This window comes from Aotus nancymaae, unplaced genomic scaffold (assembly GCF_030222135.1).
Source record: "Aotus nancymaae isolate 86718 unplaced genomic scaffold, 86718_ANA_hifiasm-v0.15.2.pri h1tg000008l, whole genome shotgun sequence".
NCBI lineage: Eukaryota > Metazoa > Chordata > Mammalia > Primates > Aotidae > Aotus > Aotus nancymaae.
In genome coordinates, this window is record NW_026988419.1 from 19,183,743 (window position 1) to 19,205,090 (window position 21,348).

Sequence of the window (21,348 nt, forward strand, 5' to 3'; positions counted from 1 at the left end):
ATAACTCAAAGAATCAGACTTCTCATTTAATTATAGCTATATTGAAGATACAATATGGGTGTATGTGCATTCATTTATTCACAAACATACATACTTGCATCTACAATATGTTGTACATAGTGAGGATACAACTGTGAACAAAATAGATAGAAATTCTTGCTTTCATGGAGTTTACACTTGTGTCCTGAGGATGGGACACCAGCAAGTCAATAGGTAAAGTAGTTATTTATGTGGCATAGGTATGGTGGAGAACAATAAACAGCAAAAGGGAGTAGTCAGTGGTGATTTGGGTTGTTAACTCGTAACTCATAAAACCATATAGGGATCACAGTCCAAGGGTCGAGGGATACCCTGGTGATCCTGGGCTTCTGGTGGGGTCTGAGACATGCGGCGGGGAAGGGCATCATGAGATCAGTCCTAAGATTTCCAAGCCAGATCATGAGGGTAAGGCAGCGGCTGTTGGGAAGGGAGGGATTAGGATCTTTTCAGGAGCACCCAGAGTTCTGTGGTTCCTTCTTCAACAATAACATGGAGATGCAGACGCCCAAGAAGGTTTAGACTGTGGGAATCTGGGACTCTGTGCCTGAGGAATCTGAACATTAGAACCACTTGCTCCAGATGTGTAAAACTTCTGAGGAAGATAGAGGGATAACCTCCTAGCGGCCTTCTAGGCTCATCTTGCCTGAACTCTTTTGAAGGCATTTAAATTTAAGTAAGGATGAAGAACTTACTGCAGCATTGTTTTTATTTTTGTCATCTTGCACAAAGGTTACACGAAACCTGTTCAGGGAATGGTGGTGGGGTGGTAGGGCACAGATTGCTCTGGGATCCAACTCCCTGAAAAGCTTAGGGTATTACTTCACAATGCTGATGTGAAGTGAAGAAGTGAATGTAACTTCCTAGCATGTCTACATCAGAAAGGAGGTTTAGATGGAGTTAAGATGGTGTGCCTTAATTTGTGCCTTCCATGTGAGCAGTGACCACTTGATCTCTGGGTACCTCTGAGAGATATGTGGATATCTGGACTCTGTGAGGAAGAGCTTAGGGGTCACTGCGGATCCCACTACTCCTGAGACTGAGAAGTTGTATTGCACCTTCAATGAGCCTCTCTCATAGCCAGTGGTTTGAACCTCTCTGGAGAGAGATTATTTCTAGGTATTCATGACTCTTGGCAACAATGAATTCCTTGGCTTCCCAGTCAGACCCCATCCCATTTAATTCTGAAACCATATCCAACTCCCAAGGTGGTCCCAGTTTCTACCATGCACACCTCAAAGAGTGGTTTATTAGAGATTCTGTCTAAAATCCTAGAAAAACAGCAATATTCTGTAAAAACCATAATTGAAGAGAGGTTCAAGAATGAGACAGGAAGGAGGTTTAAAAATAGTTCTCAGGGATACACTCAACAGCATGCCTAGCTACTGTTTTTGAGTCCGATTATCTTCAAGATTATTATGAATGTTTATGAAAAAGACGTTCTGTATATATGTGTTCAACACCCTTCCATCAGCCTCTCAAGTGTCCTGCAGAATGGGGTACTGAACGTTAAAGTACTGCATATCACTTGAAGAAGTGAGTACAACTTCCTAATGTGTCTGTTTTCAAGGGAGAAAATGTGTGTTTTGTGGGAGGACTGGACTCAACATTTCAAACATTTACATAAGGAAAAAATAATTCCTGAGTATTTTCCATATCTTGAGTGAAAAACATGGAAAAAGTTCAAAATTTTGCACGTTAGCCTTCCTTTCTGCATTTTCTTAAAGACCAGGTAGTCCTGATAATTCTAGAAGAGACATAATTAGCAGGAAATGAGTGTGGCATTAATTTTTATTGTGTCAACATTGTAAAATTTTTCTTTTAAGATCTAATTTGCTGATGAATTAAGAGGGAATCCTATTGGTACAAGAGAATATAAACATAAATATTTTCTTTCATATTTTGGAGGAAGCTTTATGAAAGAAATAGGAAATTATTGTTTGTGGCTCATTAAAATAGCTATTTATAATTACTCTGTTTTGACATCTACTTTATAAGAATATGATAATTCTGACCTTCAGTTGTAGAGTCAATGAGATGCAGACTTTGAAACTGCCTTTCATAGGACATGCCTTCATCATGAACTGCTTCAGGGGCTGTGCATTCAATGTACGTGTACAGCTGCTAGAAAATGTTTCATGTTCAATGTGTTTGTTTCATATCTGTTACTCTTATCACTAATTGTCTACCTATAAAGAAGTGAGAACATATTAAATTAAGATGAACAAATTGCATCCAATTCTCAACTTTAAAGGCTGGTTTTTCAAATAGTTTCATAAAAATGTAAATGATATACTTAAGTGAATATTTTAGCAATTTCCCTAATAGGTGCATAAAATGGTCAATGAGGCTTTCTAAATGCTTTAAAAAGAATCTCATAGTTAAAGGTGTTGAAAAGTCAAGTGTTAGAAATTATTAGTCGGTTGATTAGTTTATAGAGTAAATTTTAACAAGAAGTCATAGTATAATTTCTAATAAGGAACATGCTATTTTTTAATAAAAGAAATAATTACATTATCTGTTATAAATTCTATTTTCTCTTTTAATAGGAATTTTAAATCACAAGGATAATACGCACTTGTTGCACAATATTTAGAAAATACAGGTTTGTCAAAGGAAGAAAATAAAAATTATTAGTGTGTAGAGTTATCATACCATACAAAGTTAAGCAGTACTAATATTCTGAAGTACTTCCTTCTGGTCTTTTTCTTATACATGTATTTTTTTTTTTTAGTAAAAATAGGGTCTATGTATATATGACCCATATTTATATATACAGTTTTTGGCTCATTAGTATAGTTTAATATTATATTGCAAACACATTTGTGAGGGAAATGTTCTTATTTTTTCCTATAATTTTACTTGAAATGCTTTCTCAATCGTTCATGTAGATATACTATGGTTTCTTTAAACAGTCACTTTATTCTTAAATATTTAGGTTTCAGTGTTTCCAAGTTGTTGCTGTTATCAAACAACTTTATAACAACTATATTCATATATACTATTTAAAATCTTTCTCTCATTATTTTTTATCAATTTTTAGAAGTATCATTGCTGGATTACAGGTCCATACATTTTTGCTACCCTTCAGAGAGGATATATCATTTACACTCTTATCAGTAGTATATGAGAATGCTTGTTATATTTTACCTTTCCAAAATTAGATGCTATCTTATTTCTACTTATTTATTTATTTTTCTTAACCTAACTACTCAGCATGGTAGCGACCTTTTAATATATGAGCAAATGTAAAGATAAAACTATATGTTACTTAACTTACACATTTTTTCTTTTAGAAACTCCATTTGCTTTTATGTTTAGGAAGAGCTTCCCTATTCTCAGAACAAGTTAATATTTACACTGTTTTCAACATTCCTTTATGATTTTATTTTTTAGATTTAGAATTTTAATCCAACTTAAATTCATTTTTATCTTTGTATATAATAGGTAAGGTAGAAATTTAATTTCATTTTTTTGAAAAAATGAACTTTTCTAGAACAATACATTCTTTCATCAGATATTTGGATGTCGCCTTAATTGTATACTAAATTGTCGTACACACATGGTTTCCTTTTTTACTTTCTAGTAACTTCTGTTTATTTCTGTTCCAATAGCATATTGGTTAAAATCATATCTTTACATATCAGTACACCTGGTAGGTTGAATTTTCCAATGCACCAAATGCATTTTTTCATGTATTTAAATTTTTCACAAGAAATGTTTATTTTGTTAACTTATTTAAAGAGTTATAAAAATTGTATAGAATTTCCATTTAATTGATTGTTAGATAACCTAATAAATTTGAGTTTTTACATTCAGAAACCTGGTTTGTTTCCTTATCATTTTTAATAGGTTTTAGTAAACTTTGTGGCTTTTGTAAAATATATATCCCCCCAAAATTAATGTTTATTTCATTTCCTCTAGAATGTCTTTTGAAGTTTTTGGACCATTTAAATAATAGTCATTGATCTTTTAAAAACAATCAATTTCTAAGAGCTCTTTCTATATAAGAATTATGGGATGAAGTAGGTATTAAAATTTTTTTGATAACTATCCAGTTTCCCAGCCAAATTTGTTCTGCAAACCTGCTTCCCCCATTGATTTGAACTACAACTTTATCACATACCAAATTTTCATATATAGTTAGGCCTGTTAAACTTTCTATTCTATTTTTTGGATATCTCCACATCATTTACTAGTTTCAAAGTTTTCTTTTAATACACTTACATGTTATTTTATATATGTATTTGTGTATATACATATATATGTAAAATATATGTTTTGACATCCGTACATTCATTTTGTACCGTGTTACCTTACTAAATTATTTTGTTTAAAGTAGTTTTTGTTAATTTTCTTGGGGCTTTCAAGAATACAATCACATATCATTGGCAAATAGTGACATTTTTACTTCCTTCTTTCCAATTTTCTTCCTCTGAATTCTCTTTTCTAATTATATTAGTTAGTATGTATATATTCATCTATCTATCTGTCTGAAATGTAAGATAATATTAGACATCCTTGTCTATACCTGACTTTATCAGGAATGTCTTTAGCGTTTACCTACTAAGCATAATTCTGGCCTTTTAGGATGAGGTAGATACATTTTTTATCATGTAAAAATTGTCCACTTCAGTGGACAAAATTGGAAAATGTATCGAGTATTTATCACTTTATAATATCATTTTATAGAAATGGTAACATGCTCACTCTTCTCACTTTACTGATAAGACCAATTATACTAATAGGGTTCCTAATACTGAGCTGTCTTTGCAGACCCCTACTAAGGCCCACTTGGTTGGGTTGTGTAATTATTTTAATCTCCTGCTGGTGTCTGTTTGCTACCAAAATATATAATCCCTTTCCCACAGTCTTTGAAAATCCAGGTTTTTCATGACTTTAATTTTTTTTTTTTTTTTTTTTTTCTGAGGTGGAGACTTGCTCTGTTGCCCACGCTGGAGTGCAGCGGTGCGATTTTGGCTCATTGCAACCTCCACCTCCTGAGTTCAAGCAATTCTCCTACCTCAGCCTTCTGAGTAGCTGAGATTACAGGCGTACACCACACCTAGCTATTTTTAAATTTTTTTAAAATTTTTTTTGTATTTTTAATAGAGATGAGTTTCACCTTGTTGGCCAGGCTGGTCTCGAATTCCTGACCTCGTGATCTGCCCGCTACAGCTTCCCAAAGTGCTGGGATTACAGGCGAGAGCCACCATGCCCGGCCCTTTTGTGACTTTGATACAAAAACTCAGTTGAGTTTAAAACCTAACTTGAGATGATATTAGACTCTTCATTATATTTATTCAGTCTCCTTCATATCATTATTATATATTTTGTTGCAGAAATGTTCATGTAATTTGGCAGATGCGTCCCTAAATCACTAGTGATAAGTTGTACAATATATGAAATGCATTTCCTGTGTAAATACTAGGACTCAGGGGTTTTAGATCGAGAATTTTGTAATGGCATTTTGTTTAAGACTTCCCCATTAATAACATAAGTAAGGTTGCTTTTTAGCTTCATTTTTTAGTTAGCAATCTTTGGTTCGTATCAATATTATATACCATTTAAAAAAAAGAAAGCTTTTTTCTTGCCTTTTCTCTAGAAAAATTTCAATAAAGTCAGGGTTATCTTTTCTTCAAATGTTTGATAAAATATTTTAAGTTATAACAATATAATAGACATAAAAAGTATTTAATAAAGAAGTCTGTGAAATAAAGCGTCAAAGTTCCCTGCTTCTAGATTCTTACTTCCACTTCTTACTTGCTCTTCTGATCACTAGATTACTGTTAAAAATTTGGTGTGTAGATCAGGCGCAGTCGCTCACACCTGTAATCCCAGCACTTTGGGAGGCCAAGGCGGGCGGATCACCTGGCGTCAGGAGTTTGAGACTAGCCTGGCCAATGTGGCAAAACCCCATCTCTAGTAAAAGTACAAAATTAAGCTGGGCATGGTGGCAGGTGCCTGTAATCCCGGCTACTCAAGAGGCTGAGGTAGGAGAATCGCTTGAACCCAGGAGGCAGAGGTTGCAGTGAGCTGAGATTGCACCACTCTGCTCCAGCCTCGGCGACAAAACAAGACTCCATCTGAAAAAAATAAAAAATAAAAGTGTGTATTCTTTCAGAACTTTATCAATAGAGTTTTTAGTGAGATGATAATTTTGGTATTTTTTGAATCTTTGTATTTTGTATGTGAGCTACCTGTTCACATATCTATTGTTTTTATTGTTATATTGATTTGTAAATATTTAATGTTTTAAAGACTTTAGCTCTTTTCTCTACCTTCTCACTTCTGCCTAAAAGTAATAATTGAATCATTGTTAACATTCTGTTGTGTAGCCACTTAACTTTTTTCCTATACACATACAAATTCAATGTCTATTTAAAATAGTATATTTAAAATAAAAATCTTATCTTATTATAAAATACATATTCATTTTAAAATACATCACATAAAATGTACATATTAGATATATAGTCTCATTATATTACATACAAAATGACATATAATCGTCTATACAGTTTTTGCTTATTTTACATGGCAGTAAAAATATCAGTAGTCTTTTTAAAGACTGTTATATAATTAATTACCCCAGTGAAGAATGACTAGGTTTTCTCCCAACTTGTCACTCCTAAAATGCAGTGAAAATTTTGTTTGTGAATGTGGGACAAAGTACAAGAGGTGAAACTGCTGACTTTCAGTGATAAAAACATTTTGAAAGAAAGTGTCTTCTTAAAAGTTTATAACATTTTCTCTACACTTTCTCAACTCAATACCTTTGCTGATATGAGGAACCATCAATCCCACATTATCATCAATAAAAAATTCACATCCCATTGTTTTAATTTCTATCTCCTTATCCTTTTGGGGATTAAGTGTTATATATTTTTAATATGTTTATTAGACATTTCATTTTTTTATATAAATTTCCTTTATATGCTCTTTGCCCATTTCCTTTCCTGTAGAATTGTTTTGCTTTCTCTTATTTATTTTTTGAGACCAAGTCTCTCTCTGTCACCCAGGCTGGAGTTCAGTGGCGCGATCTCGGCTCATTGCAACCTTCCCCTCTTGGGTTCAAGTGATTCTCCTACCTCAGTCTCCCGAGTAGTTGGGATTACAGGCGTGCACCACCATACCTGCTAATTTTTTGTATTTTTAGGAGAGATAGGGTTTCACCGTGTTAGCCAGGATGGTCTTGATCTCCTGACCTTGTGATCCGCCCACCTCAGCCTCACAAAGTGCTGAGATTACAGGCGTGAGACACTGCACCTAGCCTTTCTTATTTATTTTAAGGAGCTCTTTGTGTATTAGAGATATTAACAATTGTATTTGGCAAATATGTTCTCCCAAGGACCGTCAGAAGATATTGGATGCCTATGAAGTCCCTTCTCTTTCTTATTTGTGCATGGCTCATCCCCTTTGTTGTCCTCTTCTGTTCTATTAATATTCATCTTTTTGCCTAGTTTATCTTCTGCCTATTTGTATCACTACTAAACTAGAAGAGAGTGAGGAATATAGAATTAAATATTTGAAAAGGGCTTGTGACAACTTTAATTTAGTTGAAAAGAAATGAAAACTTGATATGTGTATAGGATTTTCTGGGAGCATTCTGTCTTTCCAATTTTTTCATGGGGTAATATTTCCTTCTGAGCTTTGAATAATGACTGACTCTATCTATAAATGTGAAAACACAGAACTCACTGACATACCAGCTAATGAAATGTAAAAAATACAGTCTGTCATTTGGATGCCCTAATGATCAAATATTTTGATAACTGACTACATATTTTATTTTTTAATCCAGATGTTCAGCATTCTATAAATACAGATTCTTAATGACTTGGGACAAAAATATCAGCATGTATAAACAACTAAAGAATGGAATGAGTGGCTGCAGAGCAAGAGGTTGAAATTAATATTAATTCACATACAAAAATAAATGATAGGCATTCTTAGCTATATACATAATATATACATATAGTCCCATTAGTCAAATTTAAGGTCAGTTTCCAAATGTTTGAAATATTTCTGTGACATTCCAAACCAGAATGTTTTCTTTAAACAGATGCCGTGCTAAATTATTTTTTTCATACCATAAAAACAAAAATCCATAAAAAGTGCTCATTAATTCACATGGAAAGGCCTGGGGATGAAAGACAGGTCAAAGTAACACAATCTTAGGGAAAGAAAAACAGTCTGAAAATGTCATATTTTTCAAGAAGGCATTTGTATTGCTAGTTCTTGAAGCTGTGTAAAGGAAAGAGAAACAAATACTTAATAATATTTTTAGAAACAATAAATTCCTATGTCAATCCCCCCAATTCTCACCAAATAAAAAATTACTCTCATCTTTTTCCTCCTATTGTGTGTGTTACATAGACTCTGTCCAGTCATTCATATCTTTCCTTAGTGTTTTTATTTTATTCAGGCTAAACTGATAGACTCTTTTTGGTGCTGAACTAAGTGTAATATGAATAGATTACTGTATATTTTGTAGTTTGGGTATAGTCATTGATAACCATTGAAAATCTTGTTTAAAATATTCATGGAGACAAGGAAATTTAAAACTCTCTTCTTTACACAATTAGAGAAAATTTCTAGAAATATGTGTTCTTAAATTTATTCTTCAAATTATATTATCAAGAATAAAGACATGCTACCCTTCTTTATCTAGGGAGTAGATTACCCTGCACTTTATAATATTCAAATATTTGTTTCTAAAGATAACTGTCATACTTTTGTTGGTAAACTACTGTTTTATGGAAAACCTATGTACATATTGTTTTGCTTCTTTGTTTTGTTTGCTCTTAATATCAAAACAAAGATTTTTGTATTAGCTGAATATTGAGTTTTAAGGTTAGGTGTGATAGAGTCTATCACATTAAAAAGTTTATATCTTTAATATAAAGTTTATATCATATTTTAAAAGTTTTATAACTTTAATGCTTCGTGCTTTTGGCAAGTTGTAATTCAGAAAGGCAGAAAATTCAATTTTAATATGAAAAAAGAAAGTATTTGACAGCTTAGATAATCAGCATTTATGCAAACTGAAAATTACTTGCCTATCAAATTATCATTTATGAAGATTGTAGAAAATGTAGAAAATGTTATGACTGTTTATAAGTTAAAATTTATTGCCTGTACCTTGAATCCACAGGATATATTTTTAGCTTATTGTTGCTTTTTTAAAAAAATCTATGAACATAGCAGCTATAGTTAAAATAGTTTATACTATAATGGGCATTTTTATATTCTCATATGTAATGAGATAGACTTCAATCATGCGTTGGAAATTTAAGTTATTCCTGTTATGCTGTCATAATTAACATTTATTTTTCCTCCATGTCTTCTCTATATCAGTCATCTGTTTCTGTTTTCTGGGCTAGGCTTAGAATGAGAGCTAACAAAACCTGGGACTCAGCCTGTCTTCTCAATAAAATTATTGGTACCATTGGTGGTCATAGGAGTCTTCAGTGGTTCTTGATATACTCTTCTTTGGCAATGATTATACTTTAGTTTTAGGGCACATGTGACTAATTAGTGGCATTTAATAAAAATAAAAAGATATCATAATGTTATAATCAGTCCTTACACTAATTTAAATTCAGATTTATTTCTCTTATTTAAGAAAAGAAAATTGGTTTGGAAGTACCAAGAGGGAACAAAAGTGGCCATTTCATAGTGCTTCATAATTTAAAAAAATCAGAAAACTTAACTAATATACATTGTGTACTTAGCATCTGTTTATCAGAAATACTAGTGGTTACATAAAATCTATTCATTATACATTTTTGCACGAAGAGGATTTCATTTGGAGCAAAATTTCTACTCTGACATGATAGAAATAGGACAATCTTTGGTGACATCAAATTAAGTGTGACTAGTTTGTAGTGGCTGATTTAACATATGACATAGACATTAACTCTGGATATATTACGGGCTTTATTGTAGGATCGTTAGAAGGATATGATAGATGCATGTGTAAAATTATATTTTAAACATATGTTTTACATGTTTTAATTCTATGAGTATGCTGGATGTGTCTAGACAAGAAATTTTAACTATAACCATAATGGTGACACAAAGCTAAAAGTGAGACAAAGCTAACCAGGGCCACCTAGGGAAAAAAAGATCCTCAAGGACTTGTTTAGACAGTTACTTCTAGGGGAAAAAAGAAAAAAACTGGTCTTCAGTCTAAGACTTGTCAATCCAATTTTTAAAGATTGATTAGGTAGTTGAGTTTTTCTTCCTTTTATCCTTGGAGAAAATGAAAAATTACACCTTCTTTTCTACTTTAGATTCACCATTCATATACTTTATGACAGTTTGGTCTCACCTGAGCCTCCTCTTCTCTAGAACAAATTATGCTAACTCTTTCTATCTGTCCTCATAGGTCCTATTTTTCAATCATTAAATCTTATTTTTGTTATTTCTTGTATCTTTTCCAGTTTCTTCAGCCCCTTTAAAAATTTAAAGTCTTAAATTTAATATCTTTGCATATATTTATGTTAGATGAGTTAGAACTTTAGGAGTGTTATTTCTTTCTGCTGAGTCAGAGAGATGGTCACTATGACAGGTAGATTGGAGAAAGGAGATAAGAAGAAAAAGAGAAGCCACATGAGCAACTTAATATTCAAGTTAATGGATTAATATGATCAGAAATAGCAAAACCTGTGTCCGGAAAATGTCACAAAGGTTTTTAATAAGTCCTTTGGAAGATATCAAAACACAGAAATTATTATCAGAAACAACCAGAGCTACTTAAAAAATCTTTTTAAAAGATTTTTTATCTTTTATAAAAGATAAAAGATATTTTTATGCTTATTTTTACTAATTACCCTTCTATGAAGGAAAAGATTAGTTAGTGAGCTCCAAATTCAGAGCAAAAAATAACTAATAAAGATGATGACTGCCAACTCAAGAAAAGGCACAGAAATTCGGCATGAGAGTGAGTGAGCTTATGTTATTTAGGGACTAGAACTGCTTTTTCAAGCGGATACTAATGACAGAACATTTGTAGAGTATGACCTAGTAAAGAATTTTTTTCCCTTTTCAGTAGTACATGGTCACAAGGCAAAGTGCGCTATTGGCTTTGTTGATGTGCTATCTTGGGTTTATAGCATTGCTTTATCTTCTCTGTAGCATCTTGTTGATTTTGGGTGATTAGGATATTGTAGTTGTTTCAACCTCTCAGTTCCATGAGGGACAAAAATGAATCTGTAATATTATAAATAAAACAAGTTCCCCTCTATAGCAATTACTGTGAGAGCACAGTTCCACTGTAATAAAAACCTAGAATAAAAGCCCTAAACTTTTTGATCTTTATTACTTCAATAGAAGTGCATTGATAATTTTATTTTACATTTCTTGATTTTTACACTTAACTTTAAACCTGACGTCTTATCTATGTTCAAAACAAAATACCTGGCATTTCCCCTACTCTGTATCCTAGCTTATGTACCACAAATTGGGGTGAACTGCTTCATTGGCTCTACAAAAGAGAGGAATGCAGTGACTACAAAATGTTGGTACTGTGTTCTTTCCAATACCCTCCTTATAAATCAACAAGAAATAATAGGGATCACAACAAAGTCAGCTCACAAGAGCCTACATTCCCCAGATGGAAAGTTGCACAATAAACTCACTGCAGGTTTATTTTCACTTTAAGATGGGATAAAAATACATATCTGCCATGCCCATATTGAAAAGCCACAGGCAGATCTTAGAGGGCTCTTGCATTGAATGGTGTGCAGTAGTGAAATATTTATATTTTGTGCTAACCGCTCTTCGAAAGCTAATGCAGTGTGGTCTTACCATTTTTGCAGACAGGACAACATTGTTCTGGTTCATAGACTGGGTTGACACACTCAGGAACTGCGCAGTCTGCTACAACACAGTGAACTTCATTGCTGGGCTCACAGCGACACCATTCACATGGAGAGGGCTAGGAACAAATCTAAAATTAGCCCCTTTTCTCCTATAACTTAATGCTTGCACATTCATATGCTGTTAGAAGACAAAACATCAGTGTTTATTATATTGGCTTTATTAATTCCATTTACCACGTCTGTGATCATTCTCCCCCGGTGGAAGGCAACCTAGACACCCAAGCCAAAGTGGATTACAACCTGCACTCAGGTTGCTGTGAACAACTGAAGCACCCATGTATGACTTTTCTTATATCTTATGTTCCTACTTTCCAGAGAAATACTTGTGTAACTAATATGTCATCTCCTGGTTTGTTTTCCAGATGTACTAATTGCTCTGACCTCATCTGGTAAACAGGCATTCTACTGGAAGAGGTAAGATATTTTTTGCCATCTGTCATTTTATTCTTCTTGAGAAAGGAGGAAAATTAATGAGAAACAAGAAAATGGTAAGTGGACATTTGTGCCCTTTGTCTGAACTCTTTTTTCAGCTAACTTAGACTCTAAATGGTATTTTTTCAGTGTAAATATTAGAAAAGATTGCATTTGGGATCCAAACATCCAGGTATTGCCTCTTGAAAGAGTTAGCGAGTATCTTTCATTTTGCCTGCTTGCTTTTATGAATGAACAAATTGGTTGGTTTAAAAAACCACTATTTAAGAGTCAAAGACTCTAAAAGTGGAACTAAAATCATAATTTAGAGAAAAAAATTAAGAATATTTGTCTTTACAGGACTTACCGGCCGAGAGCATTTGGAATTTTCTATTTCCTTTCTAGAAACTACCTATGACACAAATAATCTAAAGCAGGGGCTACCCTCTGACTTTCTCATCCTTTGTAAGTTCTAGCTCTAGTTTTCTCATGAAACACAGTTTAGAATTCTGGAATGAAAATTTGGAGGTCTCTGAAGTCATATAATGTTCACACTTCTCAAATTAAGCCATTTGTTCTTAGAAAGTTCTGCCTCCAATCTGAGGCCACAGATCCTCACCTGCAAACTGTGCTAATTAAAGCCCTCTTCCCTTATTTCAGTGACTACTGTCCAAAACCCTTGTCAGCTCTTGTTTCTTCCCTGGATCTGACAGTCTGTGTAGTATCAATGCTTCTCAACTCAGGTGATCTGTAATGGTAGATGGAAACTCTTCAACTAATTATTTTAAAAATTCATTTTGTCTTTGCTTTCGCTTGAAGAATGATAGCCTAACTTTACTTTGCTTTCAAATTTAGTATGAACAAAACAATTAGCCATAGAATCTGTGGCAAAGCATTGTTATTTGCTAACATGATCAGTACGTTTTTGAAGGGTACCATTAAAACTGTTTACCATATGGTGAGTTGTGTTTAAACATTTCAGAGAAATCTATTGCATTCTCTAAGGCTGGGGTTTTTCTGACGCTTCTCTGCTAAATAATCTCAGAAAATTAAGAAAAAAGATTTGAACCAACAGTACATTATTTAATGGAGAAAATTAGAAAGCAAATAAGAGATAGAAATTCTTGATGCTCTTTTGCTCCTTATTTTCCAAACCTCATCGTGATATCTAAAATTCCCAAACAAACTTGTCAGAATTTTCCCCTTTCCTTGGTTAGTTACAAGGAAGTATTTTTACACAGCCTTCTGAAATGCAGCAAAGACATGGACTGTATTTACTGCCAGTATGGGGGAGAAAGGAAGCCACTAATATAATCCCTTCCCCACAGCTAACATTGTTTATTCTTTCTGGTTCCCTTCTTGTTGAAGGAAGGGTTGGTTTGTGCAACTCTAGTGGACTGATTCAGGGAATAAAAATTCTGAAGAGAATCTTAAATTTTCAAATGCAAAATGTTTACTTCAAAGTAACTATAGTCTTTAAGGAAGATTTGTTGGACTGTTAGATTCCCAACACTGATGAATAATATCATTCTAATTTAAACACTGGCCATTGTGGTAAGCAATTTACCTACAACTACTTACTTATTTCTTGTAATAATTCTATGAAGCGATATTTGTTTTAATCTTCATCTCACGGATGAGGAAATGGGCTGAGAGAGTTTTAATAGCTTTCCCAGGTCCTATGGTGGTAAAAGCCAAAGAGGCAGGATTTGAATCCAGTAGCCTAACTGCTATAATGGACTGCCACTTGGTAACAAGAATCACCATTCTGTGTACTGATTTTCCTGCTAAGAAATAGAAGTCGATTAACTTGGGTGTTTCGTGCATAATGAGATTATTATGGAAACTTAGAGCTTTTTAACTTTCTTTAACAATCTTAATTTAAAAATGTGAGCTAGGAAACTGTAGTTGCCAAAGTTAGGTTGCCACAAGGGTTGCATTTTGGGGACCTTGGCATCTTCAAGCCTTGGGGCCTGGTAACTAGATGTGCAGGCATCTGGGAGAAGTGTTAACAGGTCATAATCCCGTAAAGACCAATAAAGCACTGGAAACTGAGAAGTATTCTCAGGAAGAGCTAAGACCACAGGCTTAGTGATAAGAGTGTATCTGATTTTTTGAAGGGGGTTTGAATCGTGAAAAACGTAAATGAGAAAAATAAAAACATCACATTAATCGTTGGTGGCTTCTCACCCTGCCCTGAACTTGGCTTTGTTTATGTACTGTACTCCATCCCTTTCTGACTCAGAATCTCTTATATGCATGTTATTTCCTCTTCCGTTTTTGTTAAATTGTTTTTACAAAGAATGTGTCTCTATTTTAATGCATTTTATCTTATGTCAAGTCTCCGTGTGCCGCTCTGATCCTGCTGTAAACATTCAATCAAGTGTAACCCATTGACCTCATGCTAGAACCTCTTTCCATCCTCTCCAGGCTTGTCAAGGCTCTTTCCTTTCACAATCTTACAGTTTCAGCACTATTGCTGTCCTCTGCTCAACTTGACTTTTTCCATGGCCCCTGCCTGCCCCTGCATTTTAAAAAAGATATTGCTTGAACAGCAGTAAGTTACTAGGAGTGAGCAGTGTGTTATTTTGACATTAAGTTCAAACTTTAGAAATCCTTCTCACAATGCAAAACTCTTGGTACTTTGGATAAATCTTTACATCTTAAGCATTGAGCTGGTTACAAGTTTCCTTTTATTGGGTTGTTCAATGTGAAAACTGTAGATTAAATCTGAAAATGTCCCTGTAAAACCAAAGATTAAAGAAGTACTTGGAAAAAATTATTTCTACTAGCATTTTTAAAAGAAGAACATGTGAAGTTATGACGAGTACATGGCTTTTGTCAGCTTGAGATTTGTAAGTATGATGATTAAATTACACCATCCTAAAATTTTATACAAAATAACTCTTTTTCTAAGAAACTTCACAGAGCACTTTATTTCTGTGCAGTCTTTAGAAAATAAAGTAACATTCACTCACTACTTTTTCATAAATTTTAGCTGAAATTGGATTAGACTCAAATTTATTTGTTTATACGTATATTTATATATAATATGTACATCAGGTGGCCTGAATAGTTAATATATCTGCTTTAAATCTGTTATTTCTCCAACTAAGTGTTTTTTAAATAACTAACGTGGACCTCAGTTTAAGCAATTTCTGCTATCTGAATACATACTTTATTTTGTTTTTTGAGATGGTATCTTACTCTGTTGCTCAGGCTGAAGTGTATTGGCACAATCTTAGCTCACTGCAACCTCTGCTTCCTGGGTTCAAGTGATTCTCCTGCCTCAGCCTCCTGAGTAGCTGGGATTACAGGTGCGCACCACCACTCCTGGGTAATTTTTGCATTTTTAGTAGAGACAGGGTCTCACCATATTGGCCAGGCTAGTCTTTAACTCCTGATCTCAAATGATTCACCCACCTTGGCCTCCCAAAGTGTGAGGATTATAGGTGTTAGCCACTGTGCCTGGCCCTAAATACATACCTTGTATGGCAATTCCAAATGCTCTCCCAGCTGCTCCTAAATTAGAAAGGAGTTTCCTGCTATATACAGCATAATTAGTAGAGCAAAATGAGACTCTTTCATAAATACTGGTTTAGTTGACTAAAATCAAAATTGCTATTAGAAGCCTCAGATAAAGAGTAGTTGTGAATGGTGAAACTGATCATTATAAATCACTCAGGAAAAATGAAAGAATGAAAAGCAATGAACCCATTTTCAGTGTCAACTGAAATGCCACCCCTCCAGGGAGGTTTTCCCTGATTAACCAGGTCATCCAGCCCCTCGATCTCTCTGTCCATCATGTCAACCATTCAGAGCTCTCATCAGTCTGTGAAATTATCTTATTGATTTGTTCTAATCTCCTTATAATATACTGTTCATTGCTGTATTCTCAGCACCTAGAAGACATCTTAGCATATGATAGATACTCAACAAATATTTGTTAACTAAAATGCATAATTACTTATGTATAATCTATGTTTTCTTATTTGCTAAACCATATCTCTGGGAGGCTTCATCTGTGTTCATTATGCATGCAAAGGATTTTGAGTCAATGAGATGTTTGTATTTTATTTAAATATTATCAAGGGTGCTTTGGGGAAAAAGATTTCCAACTATGAGTCATGAAATAACTATTTGGGTTCCAATATTATGGTAATGCACATAAACTTACCATCTAAAGATAATTTTAGATTCATAATATTCATCATGCAGATCACAGGTAAGTCAGTCTTCAAGCATTGCATTGACTAGGCTATCTAGCAGTAGATGACTACAGACTTCCATTGCACTAGAAAATACCATGCTAACTAAATTTGGACAAGAATGCAGGCTGGGGATTTGGTAAAGGGTCTGAGAAAAAGCTAGTCTCATTTTATTATGTCTACCCGTTTTAATGGTTGCTGATTAAGTGCAACAATTTAGTATATTATTAAATTTTTTTTTCAGAAAAAGTCCTGATTTTAAACATCTTCATTTTCTGAAAGGATGGGTTAGAGTACAAAGCCCAACAACATAGATTTTGAATATTCTGAGAAACAACACTTGATTCTTAGAAAGTTCTCTATGAATACTGTTGAAAGCTGAAGGATGGATACATAAATAGAGGGGATACATTCTAAGAGCCAAGTTTATGCTTACTAACCCTATAAATGGCTTTCCTTCTGATCAAGTGATATTAGGCTTCAGAGACCAAGGAGTACTTCATTTCTTCATAATAAGCAAAAACGATCAAAGAAAGTACAGCTCTGTTTACTTAAAAAAAAACTCCCATTAAACAACTATTTAAAAATCTAATCTTTTCCACAAAGAAAAAAATACAGCTTTTAGAAGCACTCTTCTTTTAGAGATAATTTATGGCATAAATTTTATCACTTTATGGAACAAATCTCATTACTTTCAAACCATATGAGAAATTTGGAAGACTGTTTCATAGTTGCTGATGCCTGTCAGGAATCTCTCTGTTCACTTCATTAAAATATACATTACATTACATTACAAAGTGCAAAAGTATTTAGCATCCACTGCCACTCCTGTAGCCAGTAATTTGCATGCAACAGATATTACCTAATAATCAACTGATCCAATGGGTTTTAACCAAAATACACAATCATCTAAAAGATGACCCATAGCATCGCTGATTAAAATGCTCCTCAGTGTTCCTGGCCTAATGAGATTGTGATGACCTCTTCAGCGATCTGCCCTATTGATTAGAGCATATTTGGAACACTGAGGTTGTAACTCATCAAATTATGGACATGAAGCTGAAACTTCTTTAAGAATTTTAATACTGAGGAAGCAAATAAAAAAAGCAGATGCACAGAGTTTTTGAAAAATAAGCATCTCAATTACTCAGCAAATGTATATAGTGGTATTATTATCTATTTACGAGTTAAGTAGTAGCTGTTCTGGCTTTTTCTGGTGGAGTTGGTATTTTGATAATATGTTCTGGAATATATTATTTTCAGTGTGTTTATCGAAAAACACTTCATTTTTGTTGAAAACATAAGCATTTTAGTGAAATGATTGTAGAGTACACTTAGCTTTGCCCATGTAAATATAATAAACTAGGTAGGTATTAAACTACAATTCAGAAATATGATATATAATTTAAGAAATATTCAACATATTCATTAAATATACATTTTATACAAAGTAGCATATATAAAGTATACTGAGATGAATTATATATCTCTCCTACTATAATAAATGACAATCTTGAAGAAGAGTTGAAATATTTGTAAAAACAAATTTTGATGTTTTTAAAAGACAAATACCTTTTTTGTAAGAATAACTGATGGTACTATTATAGTGGAAAATTGAACCGCTGATACTAATCTTTTTATTTGCATGCACTCTGAGCTAAAGTAAAACATAAGAAGATTGGAAAACCATTGATGAAGTACCCAATTGTAATTATTAATTATCAATTAAAAAGTTTACTCATTCTTGAAATTTTGTCATTGTTGCTACACAACAGTGACATTTTATCAATGGTCTATTTTTTTTCCTAAACTTATTTTCTTCCTGGTCAGGCGTGGTGGCTCACACCTGTAATTCCAGCACTTTGGGAGGCCAAGGCAGGTGGATCAGAGGTTAGGTGTTCGAGACCAGCCTAGCCAACATGGTGAAACCCTGCTTCCACTAAAAATATAAAAATTAGCCCAGTGGGGTGGCAGGTGCCTATAGTTCCAACTACCTGGAAGACTGAGGCAGGAGTCTTGCTTGAACCTGGGAGGAGAGGTTGCAGTGAGCTAAGATTGTGCCACTGCACTCCAGCCTGGGCGACAGAACAAGACTCCATCTCAAGAAAAATAAATAAATAAATAAAATTATTTTTTCTAAATAAAGTTTTAAAAATATACGTTAGTTTATATTTCAGGGCAGGGAACCCTACAATTTTAATCTGCCTATACCAACAAACTGATCATGTGAAGAGCCAATTTTTTTTCCTCAACATTTTCAAGGAGTCTCATGACAGTAGAATGCAGCTTATTCTGAAATATGAAGAAAAATATAAATGTAAATAAACAAAACCTAGGTAAGGTGAATGTAAGCAACAATATATCTCTTTATTTGCAATCAAGGATGTATTTTTTTAGGTAGTTACAGTATACTTATCAAGGAAATATCGGGGTATATTTAAGAGAGAGAAAAGATAATTTAGCTGCCTTTATGATCATCAAAGGAAGACTCAAACGTATAGACAAAACCTGAAGGGTTTAATATGAAGTCAAAGTTTTGATGAAGTATCATACCTATACTTCTAAAGTAGTCTGGAAAAGCAGCAGTCCTTAGTCCCTCACTGACAAGCTGGATTGACAGTTGGCTTTGGTACAAGCAACATCTTTGACAATGCAACTGAGTACTGTCAGCAGAACCCATGTATTTTCATGGTGAAGGTGCTACATTTATCACCAATTTACGCAACAGGAAAAAAGTGAGCAGCTGTATAACTTCAAAACTTTTCTGTTGACACTGAAAAGGAGACATTGTTGATACCAGACAAAGAATCAGTCATCTACAACAGCAATAAAGCAAGGTCACATATGTGTGGGGAAGAATACATCACTGTGAGAATTCTACAGCCTTTAAGAATCACAGGAGATGAATATGACCTGGCCTGTTCTGCAGAAAAGACAAAGGGCCATAACTCAGCTTGCTAAAAGTACGTGGATGACACTCAATTCAAGTCCTTTCAGGGTCTAAGGGATGGGAGTTATCAACCTGAAGCAACCAAACCCATTTGTATTGGAAGTGCCAATCAGATTATCTCTCAGGAACTCCTTAATTTGCCACGGTCTCTGTGCAAAGATTTTCTAAAAGTTGAAATTTTTTCTTCATTTTCTATTTGCTGGTGTCATACTTTGACAGGTTATGAAGAAAGAATAATTAAAAAGTAATAATAAGTGCTTTATAACTGCTAGTATTGAAATATATTTCTAATTTTTAAAGTCCAAACAGTAATTCCTACTGAATTTGATAGTTCATTATCTGATGCTTAGTTCATAGCTCACCTCATTCCACAAAAATATATTGAGATGGCTTATGGGCAGTTAACTTGAAAGTATATTTTAATTAAAAAAATCTCGACTGAGTACCTTCTTGATAAATCTCTGCTTTAGTGTGTAACTTTGGGGCAAGGTACGGCAGAAGCAGTCATAATTTTGTAACCATGTATAAACCTTGTTAGTGCCATCATCCAGTGGAACTTGGCTATATGATAATGTGAAATGAGCACATTTGCAGCTGAAGTCCTGGCATGATAAAATGCTGCTTCCTTATACCTTGGACAGGTTACTTAAACCTCTTGAGCCTGGGTTTTTCATTTGTAAGATGGAGTTAATAACAGAATATTAAGAGGGCTCTAATTTTCTCATTGGATTGTTTTGAGACTAAAAGATAATGTAACATGTGAAAGTGCAGGTAAGCAATGCGGCTTTGGTTACATGATTATGACTGCCATCATAGCTTTCTACTTGACCAGAGTTTCCTTCCCCACTCAGTCCATTTGTAATGGCTGTGTATTCCTCAAGGAAGCATATTAATCATAGCTTATTTTTATTAAATTATGGCATTATTTTCATTATGAATTATTTGAAATGTTGGATTTGTGAAAAATACAGTCAGCCATTCGTATCTGTGGATTTCATATCCATGGATTCAAGCAAGTGTGAATTAAAAATACTGTATTGGAAAGGAAATGGATGGTTGTCTGTACTAAACATGTACAGACTATTTTTCTTACTGTTATTACTAAACGATGCAACATAACGACTACTACATAGCATTTACATTGTATTCGAAATTATATGTAATCTAGAAATAAAGTATATAGGAGAATACGCACAGGCTATATGCAAATACTGCTCCATTTTATGTAAGAAACTTGTGTCTTACAGTTTTACAGAGTATTTGCAGATTCTGGCTTTGGAGAGGATTTGGAGCCAATCCTCTGTGGATACCTAGGGACAACTGCACATCTTTCAGAGTTTTGAAAGCAATCTGTGTTACATCTCTAAAACACAGCAATGTTTGCACTCAAATTGTGGTTCGATTGAGAATGGCATTGGACAATATTTTTAGATAGTTAATTAGATTCTTATTTACAGAGATGAAACTTCAATCTTTAATCAGATTCTTGCCAAAAACAGATTTTTAACAGGGTAACTTTAGCTCACAGTTTTTGGAATCTTGATTTAAGTATCTTTTAGTTTCAGTGTGAATATCCCAGAGTCTCATTAACAAAAGAAAATTCTCTGATTCTCCTTTTGCTCTCTAATGAAGCTTTCTAAATCTCAGCAGTCAAAGGTTTGAAATTTTAGCAGGATTTTATTTTTAATGTTGGGGGAAAATTAAAGTTACACTGAACAATTTTATTTTTTTTCTGTCTTATTTAGGAGAGAGCAATAAAGCTAACATGCAGTGAAAATAAGTGGAATATCAGAGAGCTGTGGCTTTTCTCTCACTGTAAAAAATGACTTCATTCGGTAATCATTGTGAGTTTTTA

General features: G+C 33.8%; 1 protein-coding gene across 2 annotated transcripts in view; it reads right to left on the reverse strand.

Moving 5' to 3' along the window:
* The window catches only part of VWC2L (von Willebrand factor C domain containing 2 like), a 175,041-nt gene that overhangs the window by 136,743 nt on the left and 16,950 nt on the right, over nt 1-21,348 (reverse strand). Inside the window, exon 3 of one of the 2 annotated variants that reach the window (XM_012446371.3) lies at nt 11,851-11,980. The exons of the other annotated variant lie outside the window; for it this stretch is intronic. Coding sequence (XP_012301794.1) covers nt 11,851-11,980 — 130 coding nt within the window. The remainder of the gene's footprint in view (nt 1-11,850; nt 11,981-21,348) is intronic. 2 annotated transcript variants of the gene reach the window in all.